Source organism: Hydra viridissima, unplaced genomic scaffold (assembly GCF_058129835.1).
Source record: "Hydra viridissima isolate aposymbiotic clone 2 unplaced genomic scaffold, HvirCarnegie_v1 scaffold_3, whole genome shotgun sequence".
Lineage (NCBI taxonomy): Eukaryota > Metazoa > Cnidaria > Hydrozoa > Anthoathecata > Hydridae > Hydra > Hydra viridissima.
The window spans coordinates 15,693,496-15,715,451 of record NW_028324302.1 but is presented as its reverse complement, the minus strand read 5'-3'; the positions used below and the strand labels follow the sequence as shown (position 1 = coordinate 15,715,451).

At 29.8% G+C, this 21,956-nt stretch overlaps 2 protein-coding genes across 6 annotated transcripts; one reads left to right on the top strand and one right to left on the bottom strand.

The window, feature by feature from the left end:
• Window positions 1–3,100: 3,100 nt before the first annotated feature.
• LOC145200103 (uncharacterized) lies at window positions 3,101–15,057 on the top strand. Of its 5 annotated transcripts, none has more exons than XM_090080892.1 (12): window positions 3,135–3,179; window positions 4,468–4,526; window positions 5,025–5,783; window positions 5,956–6,108; window positions 6,354–7,661; window positions 10,994–11,047; window positions 11,186–11,332; window positions 11,548–11,841; window positions 12,010–12,138; window positions 12,344–12,586; window positions 13,149–13,445; window positions 13,560–15,057. In XM_090080892.1, the coding sequence occupies exons 2-12, from the start codon at window positions 4,469–4,471 to the stop codon at window positions 14,651–14,653; spliced, it is 4,536 nt and encodes a 1,511-aa protein (XP_089937018.1). In that variant the 5' UTR covers window positions 3,135–3,179; window position 4,468; the 3' UTR covers window positions 14,654–15,057. The 5 variants fall into 5 exon arrangements, with proteins under 5 accessions (XP_089937021.1, XP_089937018.1, XP_089937020.1 ...); XM_090080891.1 differs by lacking the exon at window positions 3,135–3,179 and adding an exon at window positions 3,997–4,220; XM_090080895.1 differs by lacking the exon at window positions 5,025–5,783 and having other exon boundaries at window positions 3,101–3,179.
• LOC145200127 (catalase-like) lies at window positions 14,870–20,245 on the bottom strand. The gene is made up of 11 exons (XM_090080896.1): window positions 19,178–20,245; window positions 18,656–18,935; window positions 18,360–18,541; window positions 18,082–18,261; window positions 17,410–17,520; window positions 17,250–17,330; window positions 17,001–17,153; window positions 16,700–16,909; window positions 15,859–16,020; window positions 15,421–15,492; window positions 14,870–15,311 (listed from the first exon to the last, which is right to left on the bottom strand). Exons 1-11 carry the CDS (start codon window positions 19,232–19,234, stop codon window positions 15,282–15,284), a joined length of 1,518 nt encoding a protein of 505 aa, XP_089937022.1. The 5' UTR covers window positions 19,235–20,245; the 3' UTR covers window positions 14,870–15,281.
• Window positions 20,246–21,956: the final 1,711 nt, after the last annotated feature.

Below are 21,956 nucleotides of genomic sequence, written 5' to 3'. Positions count from 1 at the left end.
CAATAAAATAACTGATATTTCCAGTTTTGTTCAAAATGGTTAAAAAAAACTAAAACTAAAAAAAAAAACATTTCAATACAATTTCGAATTAACACTCAAGGTTAACGCCTTAAAATCAAGCTTAAGGCCAGAGACTTTTAGTCCCAGACCAGCACCCGCTAAGTCAAGCCAAAAGCCTGCAAAAATTAACCTCGAACGCTCCATATCTGATTAAAACTAGATCGAAATTTTTTTTAAACATTTTTACGATGCACTAAGTAAACATTGTAATCCAAGGTCCACTATATCTGAATATATGAAAACTTCGCTAACTTTTATAGGGCCCAGCAATTAGCAGCAGGTGTAAAAGTATACTGCAAGTTACATCAGATAAAAGAAAAATAAAGCAGTGAGAGCTATTGAAAGAAATAGCAGCTGCTCCGATTAAGATTAGTCTGCAGAAACAAGACCAGAATTCACCGGAATAATGTGCACAATACTCAAAAGTATAATTTGCTCTCCGATTTAAAGTCACGAAAGTTTCATCCAAAATAAGCTGACTCATCAAAGAAGTAAAAAAACTTCAAATGGTGAATGCAAGAAAAAAATTTAAAAAATTTTTGATTTTGTGAACAACAAATTTATTTACTGAAATTCCTGTTTAATCATAAACTTATTATGCTTACTATAATGGACTTATATTTTGGATCATGTTTACATTAGATTTTGTTCTATAGTCTTTAATTTATTTAAGATATAACAACAAACAATATGAGATATGCTTGCAAAAATGAATGTAACTCTTGTAACCATATTGAAGGCATAAATGTTTCTAAAAATAGTTGCGGTAACGCCGGTAGAGAAAAAAATTTTCATTGGAAAACTTTCATATGAACAGATGCCGGTATTTTACTCTGCGAAATACGGATTATAATAAATACCGCTATTTCACAGCAAAAACAGGGCGATTGTGAATACTAAAAAAAAAATATCTTCCGTTGACCGGTAGCGGGACGTTGATAAAAAAAGTTCTTTGGTATATATTATGCGTGGTTCGAGAGAGCGGTTTGGAAAAGCGTTCGAGAAAGCGGCTCGCTAGTATGAGTTGATTGTGGAGTCAGAGTCCTTATCAAACTTAACTGTAAAAATTCTTAACATATATCTTTTAAAGTCTTCTTTTCAGACAAACCAAATTATAGAATATTTCTCTTGGTGTTTGGATTGAATAAAATACCAATTCTTGTAAAGATTTTATATCTTAAAAATTTAGCGAAAAAAAAAAAGGACCTTAAAAGGAGTTTAAAAATTTTTTTGTAATTTAAAAAAATTGACCGCTTGTTTAACGTTTATGATAAAAAGATAATTAAAATTTTTGAGATATCCTGGAACTAATATTTTTAAAACGAGTAATAGGAACTTGACTAAAAGTCCGTTGACATCAATCGAGCTTGCAATAGTAAAACGAAAGATTTTCAAACAAAACTGATTTTGTTCAAAACCAGCAAGACTTAAAAAAAAAAGCAAGACTTAAAAAAAAAAAAGATTTTAAATTGATTTAAGAACAAAAATAAGTTTTTGCTTCTTTTAAAAAGCTCAAATAATAAATGGGGACTCAATCATCATTTATTATTAGAAATTTTTGAAAGAGGTTATCATGGCAAACCCAATGCATTTTTTACATGTACGAAGTTGTCAGAAATAAAGGAAAAGAAAATAATATCCATTCAAAAACTAAAAATAACTTTTATTCCTGTATCTACAACATTCTCCTAACGGTGAATATTTCTATTAATAAATAATACATCTGTGGAATGTTACATCAATTTTTAAGCAATTGTGGTAAAATAGATTCCATCGTTGTGGATGTAAAAAACGAAATTATCCTTAAAATCATCATTAGAAACAAATTACGAAGAGAATAAATTTAAAAACGAATTTGTTAAAAACTTCTCGAAAATCCAACGTAATTCAACAAATTACAGCAATTTCCAAACATCGTTAGATTAAACGAGCCGGAAAGTACACGTTTGATGCTGTCACTTGTGAAAAATTCAAGAGTATATATGTTGATATGAAAAGCTTTGTTCGTAAATCTTAGTTTTCAGGGACATTTTTCGTTGGTTTATTTTTCGATATGACTTCTGAGCTCATCAAGTCTGAATCACAACTTTACTTTGACATGGATTGCATTGATGATGATATTTTGGAACTTTTCATCATTAAACTTGGTATGAGACAAAACCATTTAGTGACAGATCCTAAATGTTTTATTTGCCGTCACTATAACAACAGCAGATATGACAATCTTCTTTACCCAAACTCAAGGACAGCGCATACAATACATTATAAAGGTTCACAAGCACCGGAAAATTTGAGTTAACAAAGTCAAATTAAAGTTGCATTTGGCATAATTTTAAGTTATTTTTGAAATTAATTTGCGTACCCGAATTGTTTCTCCCAGTTTTCCAGAACTTTATTTTGGATTTTTCAAGGTACCAAGCACTAAAAGACTTTTTTTTTTTTTTTAGAGATTTTTTTTAGAGATTAGTAAGCTTCTCAGACTTTTGTTCTGATTATTTGTATATTAATATATATTCTTGTCTGTAATATTTATTTGTTGATGTGTTAAAAGATGTTTAAAGTTTTATTAATGTTTTTTAAAAAGATGTTTTCTGTTTTATGAGCCTTAAATCTTTTAAACCCACCCTTCCTGTCTTGCACCCTTTGAATAAAATGATTGACTCATTCAAAATAACTCAAAAACTCGAGTGACTAAAAATCTTCCAGAAATTGGTTATTTTTCTCTCACTTAAATTTGTTTGGTTGAAATGCAAAAAAAAATTGGTAACTATATAAACCTTTTAAAATGGTTTTGTTTTGTAATTTTATCAGATAGCAAAAATTAAATTTAATGTGATTTCCATAGATATCTTAGTTTTTTAAATTAAAACTAAATTTGTTTTTAACCTAAAGTCTGAAAAAAATGTGAAAAAATAAAATATGCATGTATGAGAAAATTCTCATTAACGAATGCATAAATTTATCTTGTGTGGTTTTACATGACGTCTTTCGTGACGGAAATTACAAATTTTGTTTGTCTATCAACGAAAGAAATATGCTTCAATTCTCTTGAAATTTTCATATCTTGAATATCGCTGAAGACCACACGGGAAAACGGCAGTCACTTTTTTAGTTTCGAGGTAATCAATTTTTAAAAAATGGGCAGTTTTTACTTTCAACGTATTTTTTTCTTAAAGCTTGGTTCACAACAAACTTTATTGGACCTTTGAAAAAAATTTCCCTGTGGTCGCATCTCACTTCATTGACTGAAAAAAAACCATTGTAAGGGTTTATTATTGACAGGTTTTCAAAAAAATGATTTATTTTCTTAGAAAAAAAAAGATTTCAAAAGAGAATTGCCGACCCTTAAGTGCTCAACCCGATTGATTTGCAATATTTCGTTACAACTTAGTTTTTAGAGACAAATTGATATATATATATAGAGTGTGTAAATCTTAACCATCTCAGTTATAACTTTTCCTTCCAATTTCTAAGCTAAACACTTTATAAAACTTTCATGATTATTTTTAGTAACAACTTGGTTTTAAATAATCGAAAATCTTTTTGAAAGTTGATTAAAACGGTGATGAATGAAATTTTAAAATTGTAAAGTACACGTTTAGAAAATCCAAATAAAAAACTCCTGCTTTACAATTTTCTCCAGGCTTTAATTCTGCGTCTCCTTCAACCTAATCGTCTGCTGACATTGTTGTAAAAGGCAATCGTTTAAGCGATTTTATTGGTCAGCAAACACTTCTGGACATCAGAAAATGTAACCTTTATTACACAATCTACCTAATATATTTGACAAAAATTCATTTTGAGACGTTTAAACTGTTTTTACCGCGTTAACAAAGATTTCTTAACTAATATTACGAGCGAAGAGTTTCGTTAAAAATCGCTCAAGCGAAACGCTTAACTAAAATCGGCATAGAAGTTTAAGCGAGCGTTTGGAACAAAAATCGGGACTCTGGTTTTCAAATGCAACCGAAGTTTGTGCTTCACCAACGCTTAACTTGGGTAAAATTAAAGAAATCTAAAACTATTGTTTTTAGCAATATCAGATTTTTGTGTGAAATTCCGTATAATTGTTAAAAGCTGGGTATCTTTGGGTAATGGATTCCAATAGTGAATCGGGACTTTGACGATGGTATTTACCCTATCGGTATTTCTCACCTAAAGTAAGTAAGACGCAGTCTAAACTGGTCTTAAGTAAAAAAAATCTACCATTTTTGTAAAAATATGAGAACATCAATATAAATTTTAGTTATTTTTAGTTACGTTTTATTACTTAGTGAGGTAAGGACTGGATGATTATGCGTTACAGTATGCCAGAGTGTTTTTTTTTTATGTCTTATGCCAATAAAAATTTTCAAAGTTGATGCGTAACAATGGTCAACTAAAGTTCACAAAAATGATCTTCTTTAGAATGGCAAGTTGCAAACTTTTGGTCGTATTTTCACTACTTTTAGTTGCTCAAGTTTCAGGTAAGATTGTTGTAACTTGTAAAATGTAACTGAGAGATGTAAACATTAAACAAAAACACTTTATAAATACACAAAAAAAAAACAATTCGAATTTGCATAAAGTTTGTTCGAATTTCAGAAGAGTTATCATCACAAATTGTAAATGTAAAAATCGACGCACAAAAAAAGACCTGTCAAACTGGTTAAACTGGCCCTAGAATGATCTACTCCTCAAACTTTATTCAATAGAAAATTAGGGTAGGGTCATCGCAACCCAACTTTGGAAAATGATGGGCGAATAAACTGCACACAAATGCATGGTCTTTTGTTTCAAAGTTTAATATTCGATAATGAACGTTTAAAAAACGATCCGCAAATAACTCGTTAAAGAAAAAAAAAATCTACAAAATAATTTGCATGAAAAATATCCTTCATTATCGTTAAGCATTAAAAATGTTAAAAAACGGTTTTTTAATTTTGCAAACGAATTTATGAAAAATACCTTTCTTTAAATTTTAGCGATTTCAGTAGAAACAAGACAAAAAGACAGGCAACAACAGTTGCTAGACGAGGTACAGAACAGACAAGCAATACCTTTGGCAGTCGTGCAAGTAAGCACTCTTAGGATATTCCCACCTCAAAATAAGCAAACAGAAAGCCAAAAAACCACTGCACCGATAACCAGTTTGGACAAACGTCTCCAAAACTATAGCCCGTTTATAAAGAACCAAGCAGAACAAGACATCAGGTTAAGAAAGATAGGTGGAAGGTTAAATATAACAGAATCAATATATAACGGATCAATAGCTTTCGCCATCGACAATAACAAAACAACTGCCATTCTCAATAACACAATACATCTATTACAAAACGCAACGCCGTCAGGTTATGACGTTTCAAATAGAAAAATGACGGTTTCGTTAAGCGAAGTGACCAATAAGACTCTTGAAAAGAGAAATAAAACAATAACTATTCCCATTATGGACTTTTCGATTCCTGATCATAAAAATGTTTATACTCAAATGAATTTACCTTTCTTTGGTCAACTGCCACAAAATAAATCAAGTGCCGTTATATTCGACCTAAAAAATAAAAAAGAATATGTTTTCAAGAACTCTTCTAATATAGAAAAAATAAATATGACGGAGAATATAGAAAACCTCCAAAAAACAGTTAAAGTACAGGAGAGTAAAGTACATACACAACACAGTTTGCCATCTCACGTCACTCATATTTATTACTTGAATAAATTTGCGTACAAGAATTCATCGAATAATAGTGAGATATTACTGTTTTTAAGTCAATATCCATAGCATCTTTTGAGTTGGCTCCGTTTTAAGGTTGTCACACACAAGACATATTTTCTGTCAATCAAAATCTTAAAATTATTTAAAAAATTTTATTGCTCAGACTCAAAAGTTTGACAAGAAATTTATTTTGCAATATTTAGGTAAAGTTCCAGAAGAAGCCAGAATTAAAGACTTAACAGAAGAACAAGGTGTACTAGTAGGTCCGCTTGACACCTTACCTAATCATCCTAATGGTAATGGACCTCAGGATAAAAAATTGAAAGATCTTGGGACACCAGGGAAAGTCGGCTCAGGTATTTACTGAACATTCCATTGATATAAAATGGCGTTCATATAGTTTTAAAAATTTCTAACTGAAAATAAAACTACATAATTATAATTAAAAATACATTTAGAAAAAGCATTTATAATAATATTTACAATAACGTTTGTAATAATGTTTATTAACATTTATACTAATATTTATAACAATGCTTGTAATAAAACTTATCTACAATATATATTTTTCTTAGGTAAAAAGAATATTTATTTTTCTTAGGTAAAAATAATTCACGAAAAGGAAAAAAAGTCATAAAAGAAGCAAAGCAACGAAGGAAAAGGCAGCTTTTCAGCTTTCGCGGGCCAGGGATGCGAATGCCTTGGGACTATGCAATTGACTCTGAACAGTTTGAACACAACGGCAATATAAACGAGCAGAACAGAAATTTTTTTATTCCTCAAAAGTCTAGTCAAAACTTGTTCTTAAAAAATCTGTATGAAACAAGCACGGATGCTAATACTAATTTAGCGCGCGAGAGCGTAGCAAGAGCCCGATTATGGTTACCCTCTATAAATAGCTTTACAAACCTCAATAGAAAATATGAAGATGAGCAGAAACAAAACTATAACAAATTTTTAGAACATGAAGCAAACGAGGCTGAGGTCTATTCGTCACCAATAATAGGAAGTAATTATAATATCGAAAGTCTGATGCATCATACAAATCAACCAACATTTCATTCGCCATTAATTGTTGATGAAGATGCAGAAGATCGAAATGAACTTCAAAGAGGCTATCAAAAAGCATATATACCAATTAATAAACTCAGTGCAAACTTTGACTCGAGTTTTATTTCCAACGAGTTTGATGCAAACACAAACGGTTTGCCTCCTACAGCCCGTGGTTTATCGTATTTTGAGAGGTACAATACCAGAAAAAACCCTCGAGATCAAATTATAGAAAACTTTTTAAACAACTACGACGAACAAACAAAAAAAATGTCTAGCTATTACAATCAGCAGAATACCAGAAGAAATTTGGATTTTGGGCTGATTAACCCAGAGCAACTAACGGATCCCGAATTTTCTTTAGATAGTTACCGTTCAAGAGAGTTTCATAATTCACATCTCAACAGTCCTGTAACTTATAATGGAAATTACTTCACTGCTCCAACCTATCAGGATCAGCGAAGAGATATACTACTACGGCATTCTGACGAACCTTTTGAGCTGGACATTCGCGCTAAAGTTCATCCGAGTTATATACCGCTAAATAATTTCCCTCATCACCATGCTCTTAACTCGATTGTTGAGGATTTTTTACAAAATCCTTACTCTTATAAAAGAACAATCGAGTCAAGCAGCCTACTTTCAAACTTAAACGATTTTTCACCTGTGAACTTGTTGACTCCTCAGCAAGCTGCGCAGTTGAATATGGGCATTCCTGAAAATTATGGTATGAATTTTTTTCCGGCTGGTGACCAGCAGCGCGACGATGTTACAAAACAGCAAGGTGTTGTTATGCTAATGGTAACGACACCACTGCAAGTGGACGAAGGAGATGAAAAAGTGCCTATCGAACACAGAGGTATTTTCGTACGTAATTTTTTTTCAGGTTTTTATGAAAGCATTTGTTCGACATTTACTTTTTGTGTTCTCATTCAAGAAATAATGAAGCATAGCAAGTGAGAAAAGGGAGAAATAATGAAGCATAGCAAGTGAGAAAAGGGAGAAATAATGAAGCATAGCAAGTGAGAAAAGGGAGAAATAATGAAGCATAGCAAGTGAGAAAAGGGAGAAATAATGAAGCATAGCAAGTGAGAAAACTCGAATTGCATTATCTCTTAATTAAATCAGAAAAAGGTTTTTTTTTTAACTGAATTTAAGTTAAAATCATTTTTAACTTCTTTTTGTTTGAAAATCTTTTTACATTTCTCAACAATTTTTTAAAATTTTTTCTTTACAAAAAACTTAGCTCTAATTTGCTCGAAAGATTTTATCGATTTTAAGAATGAAATTATATATATATATATATATATATATATATATATATATATATATATATATATATATATATATATATATATATATATATATATATATATATATCAGGGATGGCCAGACTTTTTGGCACGAGAGCCGCATTCAAATACTTACGTGAACCGAAGAGCCGCATTAAATAATTCGTTAAGAAGATTTTTCTGCATTCTTTTTTTAAAGACATTTTGCCTTACAAAAAAATTAGTAACTGGTGGCAAGAAAGTGCTGTAAAATACTCCATAAAGTTAAACTTAAATTTTTATGAAAAGAAATAAATCTTTGTAAAGAACTTTTTCTAAAAAACTTTTTGTGTACAAATTTTATGTTTACAACTAGTTTTTATGTTTAAATTAAAAAAAAAATTTTTCAAAGTCAAAAACTATACTTTAAATGTAAGCTTGTTTAGAATTTCAAATTATCTTGAGTGTTTTGAAAAACTCATTTCAATGAAGTTAAATAAAAATCTGATTCTCTTTTACTCTCACACAAGAAAAACTAGTTATAGAATTGTTTTAAGAAGCATATTCACGTCATAATTTTTTAAAAAAGTAACAAAATTACAAAGTTATGAATTTTCCAATCAGGCACTAAGATTCTGAACTTTACTGGTAAGTCTCTTAAAATCTGGCTTCAAGCTTGTAGTTGCTGTTCTAAGTAATTCTGACAAATGCTCAGTGGTTAGATTTGCACGATACTTTGATTTGACAAATTTCATAGTGGAAAATAAAGATTCACATGTGTATGTTGAACCAAAAATTGAAATAAATTTTATGCTAATCTTTTTCAGTAGGGGATACTTAACCTCAGGCACTATCTTCCAAAATTCCAATAAAGTTAGTGTTTTATGCAGCATCAGAAGATTTTGATCTTCTTGGAGATCTAATAGTTCTGTTTCAAATTGAGATACTTCTTCAATTATGTTTGATGGAATTGGACAACCATCACCAATAATATCAATTAAAAAAGGATTTATTACAAATCCTAAAGATGATTTAAGTGCATGCAAATCTATAAACATTTTTTGAAAGTCTTCTAGTAACTTCTGTAATTTTTCCCTGTATGATTCAATCTTATGGTCATCATACTGAATTAAAGGATTAGAAATAATCATCTTCTTCATTTGAGGAAAATGGTTAAAGGTTTTTAAAGTAAGATCTCTCTGAAAAAGGGTAATTTTTTTTTGAAAACTAAAAATAGTCTGAGCAAGATCAGATATAATTTTTTCTTTTCCCTGAAGAGATAAATTCAGACTTTGTAAATGTTGCATTATATCAGTCAAAAACAAAAGATCTTGCAAAAAGTTCATATCATCAAGAATTTCAAAAGTCTTTTTCTTTTCAATCAAAAAAGATTTAATTGGTTCTAATAATTCTACAAACTTATATAAAGCATCACTACTTGAAAGCCACCATACAGCACAGTAAAATGATAGGTCATTTGGTTTGTCAGCAAGGTCCAATTCATCAATAAAGTTTTTAAACTGTCTGTAATTTTTAGCATTTGATCGAATGTAATTTACAATTTCTGTCACTGATTTTAGAACGATTGAAAAATTAAAATGTTTTGCTACTAAATGTTCTCGATGAATCAAACAATGAACTGGAATGAACTCTGGATACTTAGGATCATTTTTTAACAAACCAATAAGTCCAACATGTTTGCCAACCATTGCTGGTGCTGTAGCAACACTAACAAGTTTATTGATAGGTGCATTGGCTTTAAGTAGAACTGTTTCAAGAGCTTCCTTTATATCAACTCCACGAGTTGTATCTTTTAGCTCAACCAAATCTAGTAATTCTTCTTTCACAATTACATCTGATGTTACATACCTAACAAATACTGCCATTTGAGATTTATCTTGAACATCTGTTGATTCATCCAGAGCTAAACTAAATGCTTTACAGTTTTTTAAGTCATTCAACAATTGCTGCTCAATATCAGCACTTATCTCAGATATTCTTCTTTCAATTGAATGTCGAGAAATAGGAATCTGTGAAATTAACCTTTGGATTTTGCTATTTTTAGGATCTAAAACTAAGAGGACATCTGAAATATTTTGCTTTACAAATTCTCCATCAGAGTAAGAATGTTTTACTCTTGCAATGTTCCATGCTATAACAAAACTTGCTTCTGTAGAAATAGTTGATTCTTTACTGAAAGATGAAGCATTCATTTGATTGTTAATTATTGTTTTGAGTAATTCAATATTATTTTTCCTGTAATCTGAATTTAATGGATATTCCTTGGAAAAATTTATGTTTAGTTTCATAGTAGCGTTTAATATTCTCTGACTTGCTGTGAGCAAGTTCTTTATTACAAATTAAACACATCGGTTTATTTTCTTTTTCAATAAATGCAAATTTTTCTGTCCAATCTTCATTAAATATTCTTTTCTCGTCATCAATTTTTCTTTTCTTACTGTTGTAGCGAAGTGGATTATTGTTAGTATTTACTTTGTCCATTTCAAAAAAATAAGTTTTGCGATTAAGTAAAGTTAATACGAAAAGAGTCGAAATTAAATTCCAAGAGCCGCATGCGGCTCGCGAGCCACGTTTTGGCCATCCCTGATATATATATATATCGAATTTTGATAAAAAATCTTTAATCGGGGAAAACAAAGAAACCTTCGAGAGTTTCACTTAGACAGTTTTGCTTTGCTTTTGATTTGCTTTGCTTTACTTTTGCTTTGCTTTCGGAAAAATCATCTCCTGTGCCATATTTCTAGTTCAGTGCCACAAAGGTTTTTTTAAATTTAAACCGCCAAAAAACTTTGCTAATTTGGTAAAATGTTTTTTTAACTTAATTTATCAAATAACTTTACTAAGTTGACAGCTATTAAGTTTTAGTATCATAGAAATTGTTATTTTATCTTAACTATAGAGTTAACTCACGATGGCATAACAAGAGTGAGTAGCAACGTGACAAACGATGACGGTGAATATATTTTTACATTCTACGTACAATTTGATATTTGTACACGCTGTAACTTGAAAAATTCAATTCAATTTTTTTAAACATCTATATAAAGTAGTTAACAATGTCCAGCTAGTTAAAGCAAAACTTTTACTTTAGGCGATTTTTCGATTAATTTGAAAAAAGCAGCTGATTTTGTATTAACGAACGCAGTATCACAAGGTAACATTACCGTGATGCAACGCGATGCTATTGAACAAAAGCTAAATACCATTCTTGAAAAACACTACAAAAACAAAACTAGAGGTATTTATTATAGGGCTATTCATATAATACCTTAATATAGAGGAACGAATGTAATATCTTAATATAGTGATAACTATTATGGAAATCAACTTCAAAGAATAGATCTTTCTTATCATTTCTATTGGGTCGATGATGACGTGCGCACGGAACTGACCTGACTACTTCTAAATTATTAAGTTCTGTGTGCACTGTAGATTGTATGGTTGTTCTTTTAGGTGAAATGGGTGTAATGACTCGTGAAAACATTCCACGTGTTTGTCAAGACACAATATCTGATTGCGAGCAACTTAAAACCGGGGGTGTGTGTCCCTTTATGACAACGTTTATGAAAGATACCTGCACCAAAACATGCAATGACTGCTCTAATAATCCGAATTTAGCAACTGAAAATGTCAAGAGCTTTATTCAACGACCAGAAAACCTCGCTTCTTTTCATTTTGCCAAGGGAAGCCAACGATCTTTAATAGAAACTACCTCGCCACGAAAATTCATCATGAAATCTCTGAAAAGTATGGCTCAATTTTTTTTTCACTTGTTGACTTTTATTTTTCTGTGTTTAAATCTTTAATCACGAAGAAACATTTGGATTGTTCATTTCTCTTACACAATCCTTCAGAACTTGATAACTTGATGTAGAAAGTGTGCATCTTTCCTTCAAAATATATTATTTCTTTAAGTACCTGACGATCCTGTTATGTACTTAACATTTGAATATGCCAATCAAGATGGTGTAGTTGAAGATAGCTCAACAAACAAAAATAATGCATTACTAGAAAAAGGGGCTGCTCTGTCACCGAGAGTTTTGGGTATGGTCTATTTTGTTTTACCTTTAAGAATAAAAAAATTACCAAAATATTTATTATTAATAGTAAAAATATTATCTGTTTTTTCAAATTTTTTTTGATTATGAATAATTCCTTTGAAACATTCTTGCGATAAAAATTAATTACAACAACTTAAATTTAACTTTATCATCGTAAGGAAATAACATAGTATTGGTAATTAATACAGGTACTTGTGGAAAAGCAGTTGAATTGAATGAGGGAAGTGTGACCTGGAGTGGAGAAGAGTTTAAACGAAAACCTGACGTTGCCATTTCAATTGCAATGTATGTCAAAGTAAAAAAAAGTGGAGTCATTAACTGGTTTGCAAATGGAAAGACGGGTGATAAAAAATTTTACGCAAAAACCAAAAAAACTGTTGTGCCGGCAAAAGTTTGGACACATGTAGCAGGGACGTACGATTCTGAATCAGGTAAAAAATCTCTAAATTATCAATTTGTACTATAAATTAAGTTTTTATTTTAGTGTTTCTTATTTGATCAATAACGAGTTATTTCAAATTTTGTCGGAAGGAAAAAACGGATAACAATCTGCAAATTTAGAATGCACCCAGTGTTTTTTCTGGGTTAATATTTTTTAAATTTAGAATTGAAAGATAGAGTGTCTATAAAATATCTTTTTAATTGCGCAGTGTATTAAAAATTTTTTATTCAAAAAAATAGAGCGTTCATGCTAAAACTTTCTTGCTTTCAAATGGAGCTAAAAGATCACTGTCTGTCGACCGTAAAAATCATAAACATTTACCTTCTCTTTACTTTTCAAACTTCAAATCTATTTCTGGTACAAAAAATGCATTGCAGCTTTCGTTTAAGCTTAGAAAACCGCCATTTAATAAATGTAGATTTTTGTTTTTGTAATAAAAAGCTATATGTTCATAAGATATACCCAAAATAGGGTAATATATCTTTCAGAGCATTTCTTTACAATGTTTTTATGAGCTTGGAAGCGTGATTGCTATTTACGTCACTATTTAGGTCTTGCAAGAATTTATATAAACGGCGAATTAGAACAAGAGCAGACTCAACGGAAAGGAGAAAAACTTTCAAAGGACTGGTTAGTAAATGGGATTGGAACAGGTTTTGGCGACGACAGTTTGCATTATGCAGATGAAGTTTTAATTTATGACAGAGCTTTGACGCAAAGTGAAATTAAAATGCTTTTCAATCGATGCATGTTCAATCGCATGATACTCCATTTTGGCTTCCAAAAGGGTAATAAAACCAGTATGTCAGATCAATCTGGGTTAGACAATGATGCTATTTTAGTAGGAGGTAAGAACATAATCGAAAAAAAGATTCAAATTTGAAAATGCTGAAATTTAAAACCACTGTTTTCTATAAGAATGCTATTCAAAGAAAGGTTGTTTTTTTTTTTTTTTTTAATAGGAGCACGACAAAAGGAAGAAGGTGAGAAATGCGGATACTGTCTTGATCTAACTAATGGGCCTGATCCCGCTATGAAAATAGAACAAATAGCTGTTAAAAAACTACCACGAACAAAGATCTCTATAGCTCTTTGGGTTAGCTTAAACAACACAAACGGTATACACAATATATTCACAACAGAAAGTAGTGAAGGTAATATTGGCTATCGTTTACAAGTTGTCAATGGTAGAGTGAGATGGGCGATAGGTACAGACACGGTTCCAGTGTTATTTGATCACATGACCGAGTCGCAGGTTGTTCCTGAAGCATTATGGACACATATAGTTACCACGTACAATAACGAAAATGGTGTCGTTAAAATTTATGTAAACAGTAAAGAAAAGCTTAAAGAAGTGGTGCCAGAAGAGAGGCGCGAATTTCTGCCGACAAATTGGGACAATGACGCAAGTATCGGTGATCGAACATTTAGAGGATATATTGATGAATTTATCATGTATAATTGGGATCTTGATAGCTCTGAAGCCCTCTATGTACGTAATTACTGTGCCGACCATCCAAAACTAGTAAGATTTACAGTAAGAGTTCCACTTACAAAAAAAAATATTGTTCCGCATGCCAACAAATTGCTCTTGAAACAAGGAAAAAACTCGAACCCATATCAGCATAAAAACCCAAATATTCGTTCATATCAAGAACAACCAAGAACCGGGATCGTAATAAACGACCCAAGTAAACAAAAAAGTGATACAAAGCAATTAAATTTTGTAAAAAAAGCTCAATCTTTAAAAAGTAAAAATTTGTTGGATCATACAAACACTAACAATAGACACATAAGTTGGTATAGCAAGCCAAACAGAAAGATGCTGAGATTTAGAAGAACGGTATTTTCAAAAAAAGAATTTCCTGTGCCAACAACAGTAAGCAGACCAAAAAAAAGTTTTCTTCAAAACGCAGCATCTTCAAATAGACCTTGGGATTATTCGACAAAATTCATGAATGAACGAAAAAACTTTAAGACGCAAATACCCAAATTATTTGCATTAGACGAAGCATTTGTTTTACTTCAACGTCACAAAAAAAGCGAAAATACGTAAGCCAGACTTTTAGTATCGCTTTAAATCTGGATCGAGCTGAAGCGAGCAGAGTAGTGTCAAAAGAAGATTTGACAGGAATTTAACGCTAAATAAAGTCATGATAAGCGCAGGAGTCTGAAGAAAACCTGTATGTATTTCTGACCTAAGTCAAAACATATCAAGTTAACAAAAATGTGCTAGACAAGAGAAAAAGGCAAGTCTACATAAAACAGAAAATCCAACGAAACATATAATTTATTTACGCTTAAAGCTTTACATGAAGAATAAAGGGAAAGAACTTCATAGTAAGAAATCCTCTTGACATTTATCACAAGGCAATCACACTTGCTAAACAATAACTTTAACAAGAATAAAATTAAAAAAAAAAATACTTGTTTGTACAAAAGAAAAATTATTTCTTAAAACGATCTTTTTCTTAAAACGATCAATTTTAGACCAGTTTGAAATCATTTTAAATATATCTTTTAAGAAGTCTCAATTTTTGTGCTGACAATTAATACCACTTTACAAATCTCAGTAAAGACATAAATCTGCTAACAAAAGAATAATTATGAAGAATCACCATTTTAATGTAAAGAAATAAGAAAAAAAGACGGTGTTCCATTTGGTATGTGATGACAAATTTTGTTCACAAATTAGCCTTTGCCGAAGACAAGCCCTAAGGAAAATTTTTTTAATTTTACTAATAAAAAATTAATATCAAGGAAAATATACAGCAAACTAAAATGAAAAAAAGCCACAGTTAATGGCGAGAAGTTACTCTTTACCTTAAGATGTTCATCAACTGCCACTTGTAGTCGCCGACCAAATTCTTCATGGACTTGAGAAAAATTCTTTATCTAAACATATATAAGAGTATATAAGGATGTATATGAATATGTATATATGTATATATATTTATGTTAATATATATACATACGCAAACATATATACATATATACACATACATGTGTATACAGACACATATATGTATACACATATATATGTGTATACAGACACATATATACACACATATATACACACATATACACATATATATATACACACATATATACACACACATATATACACACCTAATATCTACACACACACACACACATATACACATACATACACACACACACACACACACAAAAGCATATATACACACGCAAATATATGTATACACACACAACTTACAGATTAGCATGAAAGAATAAACTTACAGCTCTCTTCCGAATAAATTCTTGAGCATTTTTCAGGTGACCAGCCATATTAGATACCAGATCTGATTTTTCCTTTTCATCCAAAACATTTGTCCAAAACAACTTTGGCTGTGAAAAATTATCTTCGTCACTTGATTGATACCGTCTGCATTCACCACTATACTAAAAAGATTATTACATTCACGGTTCATATCTTTCATATTAAGAATATTGCAAATGTGTTAAATTTTAACCTGTCTATTTATAGATATACCTAGAAATTATTACAACTGCTAGAAGGTTAATCTATTTTCTGATGCTACAAGCCTAAAACAAATAACTATGCTAATTTGTTTATATGCACTGTATTTGGCTACACCAAACCTTATTGTTCAACTTTGCACTGAGTCACTGAGATGCAGACTTACTGTGTTAAAACATCTTTAAGTCATAAATTCAGTATAGGTATTATCCTACTTGGAAGTGGAGTTTCTTTCACCTCAATTGAATGATTATTTTTAAAACTCCCAATTTTCTTATCTATTTTAACTGGAAAATTTAGTTAGAATTACAAAATTTCAATTATTTTATAAAAAACTAGAAAAAGCATTTCTCTAATTTAAGGAATCAAATGAACATTTTTAACTTTTTTTCATTCAGAAAAATAACAAATAGAGATTTTTTAACAAATATTCTATTAACTTCATACATTTTTAAAAATCAAAAACAAACAAGCAAACACAAGTATACTCAATTTAATAAGTTTTTTAATAAACTTGAAGGCTCAGTTGCAAAATGTGACTGATTTTAATTTATTTTGCAAAATTATATCAAAATTTTAATCTTAGTTTAGAAAACTTACTGTATCAACATGACAGGCATGTTGCCTTTGTTCTTGAGGTCCATTAAAACTGTTAGGGAAATAGTTAGGAGCACCTCCTTGATTATAAAATGCCTGAGGTCCATCTCGTTGATAATTATGCTGGCCATTTAAAGAGCGATTTACAGGTAACTGCTGATAATTGCATCCTAAGCGATGTCGATGTGTATCTCCATAGGAAAATAACCGACCCTTTAAATGAGAAACCAAATACTTTTTAGGAAATGTTCCAACTAAAATGCATTTAAACCTCACATTGAATGCTTTAAATTATGGAACTAACCTGCAACATTTTATCCGGGGATGTTTCAACGCCTGGTGGCATGTGTGCAGGAGAGAAAGCTGACTGTTCAATATCAGCAAAATAATTTTCTGGATTACGATCCAATACCATTTTACCAACTTTTATCAAAGGGAAATCTTTGTGGCTCCACACCTAAGTACATAGCAATTAGTTTTATCTGAATTCATAAAACATCTAAACACAATATAGCTCAAATATATCACCTTTGAAAACAAATCAATATTTCACCTTTGTGATGTCAAATGGATTCACAGGATGGTTCTTTGCTTGTTCTAAACTCATCACTTGCAGGTACATTGTCCAAGATGGCTAAACAATCAATAAAATTATTTGCACTGAAATAATCAACAGCAAATGAACTAAGTTAATTTTAAGAATTATTTCTTACAAAATTTCCTTCTGCAATTGAATCATATAAATCTTGAATATAATAGTCAGGATTTTGACCAGCCAAAAGTCCAGCTTCCTTGTCAGTAAGATTCTTGATGCCTTGATCAGTCTTAAAAAACATATTACAAAATGCTATATACAGTAAACAAAATTTCCTCTTTTAAAAAAATATTGAAAAGAACATCACATAAAATCATTAAATATTAAATAAAAAAAAAGTATGATAATAAAAAAGAGTACTCAGTGATGGAAGTATGCTTCAGGATTTGTATTGGTTTACCAAGTGATATGTAATTACATCTAACCTAGCACTGCTCAAGGAAATTATTTTTGTAACAAACTATGTTAAATGTAAACAGGTGTTAAATTATCTGATTTTGTATTTGGTTTTTAATTTTTATTATTTATTGAAACTTTATTTCTTTAGAAATGTGTTTTTTTTTCCCAATAATTTATTATTAGAGTTTCTTTACTTAAGATGCAGCATGTAACTCATATGTTGTCATCTGTCTTTATCTGAAATTTAACATAAGTGTTTATTGATTTGTCCTCAATGAAATTACTCATGTGTGCAACAATAACGGTTATACCAAAGTCAGAATGTCATTACTTTGGTATAACAACTATTGTTATTATCTCTACAAAAATTTACAATAAAAAAAATAACAACCTTGAAATGGAATTTGCACCAGCATGCTTCTCCACTACTATTTACAAGTTTGAAGGTATGGCTACCATAACCATTCATATAACGATAACTTGCAGGTGTACCCCGATTTGAAAACAAAAACATTACTTGATGAGTGGTTTCTGGACGAAGTGAAATAAAATCCCAAAACATGTCTGGATCCTAAATGTTCAGAAAAAAAAAACAGTAATAAGATACTTAAAAAGTAATTGAAAAATACTTTTTACAAGGCAAGAGTATATAAATCTTACAACACATACCTTTAAATGTGTCTTTGGATTCCTCTTTTGAGTGTGGATAAAACTTGGAAATAGGATTGGATCACGAATAAAAAAAATTGGTGTGTTATTTCCAACTAAATCCCAATTACCTTCCTCAGTGTAAAACTTTAATGCAAAGCCACGAGGATCACGTGCAGTATCAGCGCTACCAGATTCTCCACCTAATTAAAAATAAAATTTATTTAAAATGTTTAAAAACAAAAAGAATCATATTCCTAATGAGCAACTAGTTTGTTATTACTCATATTTTTTTTGAAATTTTAAAATCATATTACCTACTGAGGAAAAACGAACAACCATTCTAGTCTTCTTCCCAATTCCATTTAGAGCAGCCAATTTGGTGTATTTAGATACATCATTTGTTACCTCAAAATAACCAAATGCCCCAGCACCTTTAGCATGAACTACACGCTCAGGTATTCTTTCACGATCAAAATGTGCCATATCCTCAATAAAGTTGTTGTCTTGAAGCAGCAATGGTCCATTAGGTCCAACAGTCATAGAGGCTGTTTTTGTCTCCATTGGTGAACCTGCTTCAGTGGTCAGAGTACCAGCCTTAAATTATTAATAAACTTATACTTATAAAAGGGGGAATTTCTCTTTTATCCAAAACAATAAGTTATGTAAGTATCCAATATTAATCTAACATATAGGCAATCATTCTTTTACAAACTTTAAACTGGTTGTTCCAAATTAATACTTATATTAGTATATAAATTTACTTGTAAATATAAAATTATATTGACAGGAATAATATTGATATCAAACAAACATGTATTGAACGAAGAAATACTTACTTGATTAGCATTTAGATACTCTTGAAGCTGATTTGCAGATTTTGGTCTGTTTGTCATTATGAGAGAAGATATAAAATATCTGTTTGTTTTTCCTTTTTTAAATCAAAAAATTATTAATTTCGATTATAAAATATGCTCACAATGTTGGTTATTTGAAATATAGTATATACACATTTGTTAATTAGTTGTAATACTGGGAACATGTATGTATAATAAGCTTAAATATTTCATTTTACTAGTAAAGACTGTGTTTGTAGAATATAAAAATGCTTTGTATTTAGGTTAGTAGTGAAATTCTTGAAAGTTGAGAAAAGGAAGTTTACTGTAGCTGGAAAAACTGTAATTTGAGTGAATCCTGGACAGATTATTTTGTAGCAGAATTTTGAATAAACTCTGATTAGGTCATGTATTTGATGAAAGATTAAATATTGTAGATGCATTTGATGAAATTCTGTAGAGCTTTTTTTTGATCTGAATGTTTGTATTTATGAATCAAACTTATTTAAAATAAGAGCTGATAATAGAGAAGTATCAACTGTATTGGATTTAAAAAAACTTAATTTTATTAGATAGAAACCATCTAACTGTTAGTCAGCTATGAAATGATTATTAAGAATTTTTCTAGAAATTTTACTTTATCTTTTTGCAAATAAATTTCCTTACAAGATATTTAATTTAGGCTCCTGGTACCATGCACCATTGGTTGGGCATCTTATTATTTAAAAGTATAGACAATTAAAAATTTAAACTAAAAAAGGGAAGAAGTAGTGCTGAAAATAAAATGTGGCTTTTTAGTGAACTCATATAAAATAAAATACTGAACTAGCTTTACTAAGAGCGTCAAAAAAATTTCTTTAAAAAGATTTCATCAGGTTCAATTTCAACAGCTTAAGCAGCTTAAGCTTCAAACAGCTTAATGTACTCATAAGATTAAAACACAAGATGAATATCTTTGATTGCCTTCAAATCTTAACTAAAATTTTAAAATATGACCTAGAGTCATGGGAAATTCAGAAAGATTAAAATGGTGTTTTTTAAAGCAGTAATCATTTCAGAATGGCTAAATATATTTTTTAAAAAGAAGTTGAATTAACAGAAGAATACAATTCTATTACAAAAAAAAGTTGCAGAAGTAATTTCTATTTCAAGTGTTTTAAGATCAACTTTATTCAAAGTTTCTATTTTTAAATATTTTTTGTGGATAAATATCTTAATATTTCTTTAGGCATATTCTTTAAATAATATCTAAATAATGTTCAAGCATGCACAAAAAGGTACTCTTACTGCAAACATCTAATAATTTGCAAGGTTTTGTCCTGTGAATTTAGCATATTTTACATAATGGTGCAAAAAATTTTCTTGTATGTTCTATTATTTTGACATTTTTTATTTTTTGAGAATATTTTGATTTTTATATCTGTTTTAAAAAAAAGCACTTAAAAAATTTATAATTAATTCCAACATGCCAACCCTTAAGTTGACAGAACTTTGTGTTAAATAAAACTTAACTCAAAAAACAGAAATCAAATAAAGTACTTAACAGCTAACAAATTACCTAATAAATAATAAAAAAATTTATAATAATATAAATAATAAAGCGTGAAATTTACCTAATAAAACAATGAATATAAAAATTCAATTTTAAGAGTATAAAGTTAAAAAGCTTGTGTTCTTGTACATTCATAAATAAGGAATTCTTTTACTCAAAGAATTCCTTAATTCATCAATGTATAAGAACACAAACTGATCATCTGCAGAAACTCTTCGATGCCTTGCTCACAATCTCACCAACATCAGTTGAAGCAGAACAAGCAGATACTTGTATGAGAAGAAAAAAAAAAGGTTAGTACTAATTTTGTACAAAAAAATTTACAAAATTTTACAAGTCTCTTATATTATTCTTTCATAATATAATAATAAAGATAACAATATAATACAAATGCAAGTAAATAAAACTAAAAAAACAGGAAATCTTTTATTTTGAAAAACTATTTAAACATTCAAACAAAATTTTTTCAAATACTTTTAAGCTCTAATGGCAATATTCAAAATGTTGATTAAAAAAGTTCCTTATTACTTAACATTAAAATTATTTTGTAAACCAGAACTGATAGTGTACATAACTGAAATAACACAACAGTAATTACATAATTACATAATTAAAATTACATAATTGAAATTACATAAATATCAATAATAAAAAATTAGATAATAAACACAATAGAAAAACATGGTAAAAAAATTTGCAAAAAACTGCAAATTTTTAAACCAATTTTAAAATACACAGTAAAAGCACAGCACAAAAATAAATAATAAAAACACATAAAATCAAAAAATCAAAATAATGTGATTTTTCACCATAGCCTTGTACATTTTATTGATGTAAATCAAATAACTAAGCAACAAGCAGAAGTTTTAGCAAAGTTGTGCATTGTACTGTGGTTGAACAATAGGCTGTCTGTTTAAGAATAGCCTCTTTTTGTGCTGAACACTGGCTTTCTACAAATCATTTGATACTTGATGGTAGTTTGTAAAGAAAGGTGATTGATGGTTTATACTGCACAAGCTAAAAATATTTAAAAAAAAGTTTAGATGAGAAACGTAGATCTAGCTAAAATACATATATTATAGCTTGTTTTTTATAAGCTTAATAATTTATAACAGCTATCCTAGTTTAAGTGATATAACTTGTTATACAGGGTAAGTACAAATGAACTAAAAAAGTAAGAATTAAAAACTTGAAATTACCTACCAGCATACCCACAATCTAACTTTATCA